Consider the following 6,339-nt stretch of genomic DNA (forward strand, 5'->3'; position numbering starts at 1 on the left):
ATGTTTAAATAATAATCAAAAAATGATGACGAATAATTATTTGTTTAAAAAAAAAAAAATAAAAATTTTAAATTATAAAAAATAAAAAAAAACTATATAATTAAATGGATAGATTTTTATACTAAAATTTTAGTATTTATAATATTTTATTATAGTTTATTTTTTTATTTTTTTATTTTTTTTTACTCTTTTTAAAAAAAAAAAATAAAAAATATAAAAATGATTATAAAATTTAAAAATGAAGAAAATAATATAAACCATAATAAAAAGAAAATTGTAATATATAAAAACATATCCCAACAACTATTAAATAAACTATTAAATCATTTCAAAGTGATTTGTTTTAATCAAATTACAAAAGATAATATGAACCTTTTCATTGACGAAATAGAAACTGCTGATGGCTTAATGGGAAGAGGATTACAGATTGGTGCAAAAATATTAAACAAAGCTAATAATTTGAAAGTTATTTCTGCAATGAGTTCAGGGATCGACCAATATGATCTAAATATTTTAAACCATAGAAAAATACCTTTAATGTACACACCTAATGTTTCAAATGATTCAGTTGCTGATCTTGCAATTGGTTTAATGTTAAATTGTAGTAGAAAAATAAAAAACTCCATGAAGAGAATTAAAAATGGTGAATGGGAAAAAAAAATGGACTATAATTTTTGGTATGGATTGGACGTGCACCATAAAAAAGTAGGTACTTTAATATTTTTTTAGTTTAAATTATAGTTATTAATGGGAATATCTGTAAAAGATTGGTATTGTAGGCATGGGAAGGATAGGTTTAACGCTGTCAAAAAGAGCAAGATTTGGATTTGATATGGAGGTTCTATACCACTCTCGTACAAGACATTTTGATGCTGAATCATTGTATGATGCTGTATTTTATCAAGATGTCGATGAATTATTAAAAGAATGTGATTTTGTAGTATCGATATTACCTCTAACAGAAGAGACTAGATTCTTTTTTTCTGAAAGTAAATTTTCGTTAATGAAAAATACCGCAATTTTTGTTAATGTTGGTAGAGGAGGTGTTGTAGATGAAGTATCGTTAATAAAAGCTTTGAAAGATGGTAGAATTGCTGGCGCAGGATTGGATGTATTTGAATTTGAACCTCTTTCACCAACATCACCACTACTGTCACTTGATAATCTTGTATGTACACCACATTTGGGAATTGCAACATTAGAAACCTCAAATAAAATTGATGAATGTGCTGTAAATAATTTAATTAATGTTTTAATAAATGGTAATTTAGAAAATAATTGTTATAATTTTGATTCATTATTTAAATAAAAAATAAAAGGTTAAAAAAAAATAAAAAACTGTGAGTTAAAAAAATATAAAATTATATATTTTTTTCAAAAAAAAAAAAAAAAAAAAAGAAACAATAAAAAAAAATATTGTTCGCTTTCTTTCTTTCTTTCTTTCTTTTTTTTATTTAATTATTATACTTTATAGTATTAATTATTATTATGATTTTTTTAAAAAAAAGGTATTTTCTATTTTTTTTTTTTTTAAATAATTTAATATTGAAAAATAAAAAAAATATACAATTTTATAAAATGAGCCCTATATTATACGTAATGAAAATTACTATTATTATTATTATTATTATTATTATTATTATTATTATTATTATTATTATTATTATTATTATTATTATTATTATTAATATTACTATTATTACTATTAACTACCATTACTATTTTATTATTACTTTATTATTTAAATATTTATTCCATTTGTTAATTTCTGATATGAGTCATATGAAGCGGTTGTCCAATTATTTATACTTAAACTAATTAAGGACATCATATGAGCTTCGCATTCTTCGACAGACTTTAAATCCAATTTAAATCTTTCTTTAAAAGAAGTTATTGAAGCAGGGCCTCCTTTAACAAAGAAGGTTAAATTTGTTTGAGGGAGGAGTAAATCTAATATCATTTTGAATTCTTCATAGTGCTTTCTAATTTCTACAAAACCTGCAACCAATAAATAAGTAAAATATTTGAAACAATCTGACTCGACACCACCCATTAAATCGATAAATTCTTGAGTAAGTTTGAATGGAGCTTTTTCGAAATTCATATTGCCTGGACTTGTTGATAATAGGAAACCATAGTCGATATGAATTAAATGACCACGGGTGTCGATGAGAATATTACCATTGTGTCTATCTTTAATTTGAAGAAAGTAACAAACCAAAGAATAACCTGCCAAAGATTCAATGAACCCAGTTTGTGCTTTTTTAAATGATTTCGAATTGACATCACCATAGGCACGGATGAAATAGTCGTATAGATTTGTAAATGCTGTATCTTTCTTCTTTAAATTATCTAATGATATTGTATCTGGAACAGTTTCAATGAGACCAGAATCGTGACCTGTTGCAATAACCAAATAGGGTCTTAACCAGAGTGGTAACTTTGACTTTCTAAATATACGATGGAATTGAGTAATCATTTGCATTGCGAACTGCTCTTGTCTTAAATCATCACCAGATTTAACAATAAAAGAAATTAAACCCCAACCTGGATGGTGTGACATCATTGAACTCTTATAGATACGATTCTCTTTTTGTTTCCAAAGTTCCCCAAAAATTGCATATATTGGATTTGATAGATCACGAACCTTCTTTTTCTTTCTGGGAATCTTTTTGGTGATACTAATAACTTTTCTAATAATTCTTTTGGTTTTCTTTGTTATTATATTATTGGCTTGAGATGAATTAGATGATACCGATGATGATGGTGAAAATACCAAACTTGATTCGCCTAATACACTATTTGAACGTACCAATTCACCATTTTGATCAACCTCCTCATCTATTTGTTCATTATTATTACTGTTTGTACTATTATTTTGGTATTGTTGATGGTTATAGTGATCGCCATCTTCTACTATTTCAATTTCCTCTTCGATCTCCACCTCCTCTTCAATTTCAACCTCTTCAACTTTTTCTTCTTCGTCATCAGTAATTTCTTCATCTTCCTCTTCTTCAAATAATTCTTCAGTTTCTTTTTGATAATTAGGATCTTGATATATTTGAGAATCCATACTTTTCTTTACCTCTAAAACAATTAAAAATGGAATTCTATCTCTTGAGTTTAGGCAAAGTGCTTCTTCGTGGCAAATATTTAATACTAAAAATGGTGGATAAACTGGTAAGAATATCATATTTTCCCCAGAAAACAATTGATCGTTTAGTTGCTTTAAAATTACCTTTAATGTTACATTTCTCATATCTTTTTGTTTTGCTTTATCTGTCACCATCGGAATTGTTAAAAGGAAACCACCAATCTTTGATAATATATTTATAAAATGAATTTCTGAATAAAATGGTTGATAATTAAATTTCTTTGTGGTTTTCTTTTCACTGCCATTTGGTTGTTGTTTTGAAATCTGCTTATTACTATTGTTTAATGGTGAATTAAGATTTTTATTACTATTATTACTATTGTCATTATTATCGAAAGATGTTGATCTTGATAATGCCGGTGAGGTTGGTGATGATGTCGATGGTGATTTTGGTGGAAACAAAAATCCACTCATATTTGAAGGAGAGGTAGAAATAACATCCTCAATACTATTATTATTGTTTTTATTATTATTATTACTAAAACTATTATATAGGTTATTATTACTAAATGACTCGCCACCTTCAATTTCTGTACCATTTAAAGCATTGTCTTCAATCTCCACTTGTAAAATATCAAAAAAGAATGTGTATGAATTTTTTGAAGTTGATGCCAAAACTGGGTTGTTATTCTTTGGGTAATTATTTATAATTTGACTACCATACATACTGTTTGGTGACTGTGGAATTCCAGATGTTGATAACTTTTCAAATTCATTATTAACTAAAATTTCTACTTGGTGGTCCTCTTCAAAATTACTAAACTCTGATAATGACTTTGAGAGTGGAAAATTTGATTTCATTTCATTTTGTTGCTCTTGATATGAACTGTCTAAAGATGATGAGGATGATGATCCCTGTTGTTGACATGCTTCGGTCCAGTCTTCGATAATTAAGGTTTTACTGTCTGAAAGCTGATCATTAGAATCGTTTTTTCTTGATCTTACCTCAGTAGATGAAACTGGGATATTATTTGATGATTGTGTATGTTCTGATAAACCTATAGAAGCCATTTCACATCTTTTCCATAAATACTTTGCATTATTGAATGTTATTGGGTTATTATCTCTTACTATCGATTCAATTAAAAAGAATGATTGTGCCGCTATAATAATTGAAAGTCTACATTTTTCCAATAACATTGTAACAACTGGCTCTACTGAATGATAATTAACAATACAAACTTGTCTACAATAACAATAATAATAATAATAATAGTTAGTATCAGAAAAACCACATTTTAACCAATATTTTGTAATTACTTACATTATTTGTGGTAAATAAAATTGAAAATCCTTATCTGGTAGTTTTAAAATTTTTTCACAGACATGCTCTTGAATGGTATTTACAGTTATACTCTTTTGAAGCCACATCATGCATAAATCGATTGAATTATTATTGTTATTTACATTACCACTGCTACCACCACAACTACTTGAGCCAGTATATAAAAGGGAATTTCCGATACTGCTAGTGGTGGAATATTGTGAACTATTATTTTTACTACTAATTATTATTGATGCACCATCCATAATTTCATAATCGTCGCTATTGTCAATAATTTTGCCATCATATTTAATCTCCATAGCTTGATTTAATTGAGTTTTATTCTTTTTAGATGATATTATTGATGCTTTACTAGTAATAATTTCGATGTCATGTTCTATATCCATTCTATAATATTTTTATTTTACTACTACTATTTGCTATTTGCTATTTATTGTTTTATTTTATTTACAACATGTATATTTTTTATATTTGTAAAACATTAAAAAAAAGATACTCTTTTCTTTTTATGTGTTTTATTTAAACTATTTTATTATTATTATTATTTATTATCTATAAAAAAAGAAAAAAATATATTAGTTTTAGTCGCAAAAATTTAGGTATTTTTTTATTTAAGCGAGCTTTGGTAAAAAAAAAAATTTTAAAAAAAATTTTTAAAAAAATAAATTAAAATGAATAAAATGCTTACTATTATGAATATTATTATTTATTTATTAAATTTGCTCTCTATTTCTCCTTTTTTTTAATATTATTATTATTATTATTATTATTATTGTTATTGTTTTATTTGTAATGTTTAAATGTATGTAATGCAATAAGTGGATGATAGAGAGACAATGAATGTTATGAGCTATTTATTTATTATTAATTTATTTTTATATCTTTAATGATACTATATAGTTTATTATTTTATTGTAAATATATATTATTTATTTATTTTTAATCTTCCACCCCTTTTTTTTTATGTTTAATAAATATTAAATGTAAATTATCTTTTATTTTTTCTAACGATTAAAAAAAATAATAAAATAAAAAATATAAAAATAAAATAATTTAAATAATTTTAAATAAAATTTTTTAAAATTTATTTTTTTTTTTTGTTTTTTTTATAACTATTATAAAAAATATTTAGTAACTTTTTAGGGTATGGAGAATAACGAATCGAAATTACTTATGTTTCCCTTAACCTACTATTAGTTATCGATATTTTTTTTTATTTATTTATATATATGTATTTAAAATTGTGTGCTATATAAAAATTTTTACCCTGTTGAATAATGACTATTTATAAATATTTATAAAAAAAATAAAAAATTATATAAAAATATTAAAAAGTTAATGAAATTAAATTATAAAGCTCTAAATGAATGATGGATAATAAAACGGGTGTGAAAGTTTTATCAAACAAAACAGAAAAAAAAAAAAATAAAAAAATAAAAATAAAAAGAAATTTAAAAAAAAAAGAAAAAAAAATTTCCAATTTTTTTTTTTTTCCTCCTGGGAAGTTTTCACTCACAAATAAATTCAAACACATCATCATAAACCAAAATAATAATAGAATAGGTTTAAGCACAAATAATATTTGTTTTGTTTTTTCTTTTTTTTTTGTTGTAAAAATATTATTTATTACTACATAATCCTATTTTAAATAAATTTAACCATTGTATCAAAAAAAAAATAAAAAAAATAAATAATAAAAATTAAATCTGAAATTATTAATAATTCCATTATTTTAAAAAATAAAAAAAAATAAAAAATTGTGAATGGGATTTTTGGTTCCATTAATAATAAATTTAAAAAAATAAAATTAAAAATTCAATTTTTTTTTTTTTTCTTTTTTTTCTAAAATATCTCTTTTTAAAAAAGAAAATTTTCGTTACAATTATAATAGTTTTTTTAA

The 6,339-nt window shown here is 23.6% G+C and overlaps 2 protein-coding genes across 2 annotated transcripts; one reads left to right on the forward strand and one right to left on the reverse strand.

The window, feature by feature from the left end:
* Window positions 1–219: 219 nt before the first annotated feature.
* Window positions 220–1,309, forward strand: DICPUDRAFT_44248 (uncharacterized protein; the record flags this gene model as incomplete). The annotated part of the gene is made up of 2 exons (XM_003294977.1): window positions 220–705; window positions 767–1,309. The coding sequence occupies 2 exons, from the start codon at window positions 220–222 to the stop codon at window positions 1,307–1,309; spliced, it is 1,029 nt and encodes a 342-aa protein (XP_003295025.1).
* Window positions 1,310–1,741: 432 nt separating this feature from the next.
* DICPUDRAFT_160141 (uncharacterized protein) lies at window positions 1,742–4,825 on the reverse strand (the record flags this gene model as incomplete). Its single annotated transcript, XM_003294978.1, has 2 exons — window positions 1,742–4,340; window positions 4,419–4,825. 2 exons carry the CDS (start codon window positions 4,823–4,825, stop codon window positions 1,742–1,744), a joined length of 3,006 nt encoding a protein of 1,001 aa, XP_003295026.1.
* Window positions 4,826–6,339: the final 1,514 nt, after the last annotated feature.

The sequence above is a fragment of the Dictyostelium purpureum genome (assembly GCF_000190715.1).
Source record: "Dictyostelium purpureum unplaced genomic scaffold DICPUscaffold_699, whole genome shotgun sequence".
Taxonomy (NCBI): domain Eukaryota; phylum Evosea; class Eumycetozoa; order Dictyosteliales; family Dictyosteliaceae; genus Dictyostelium; species Dictyostelium purpureum.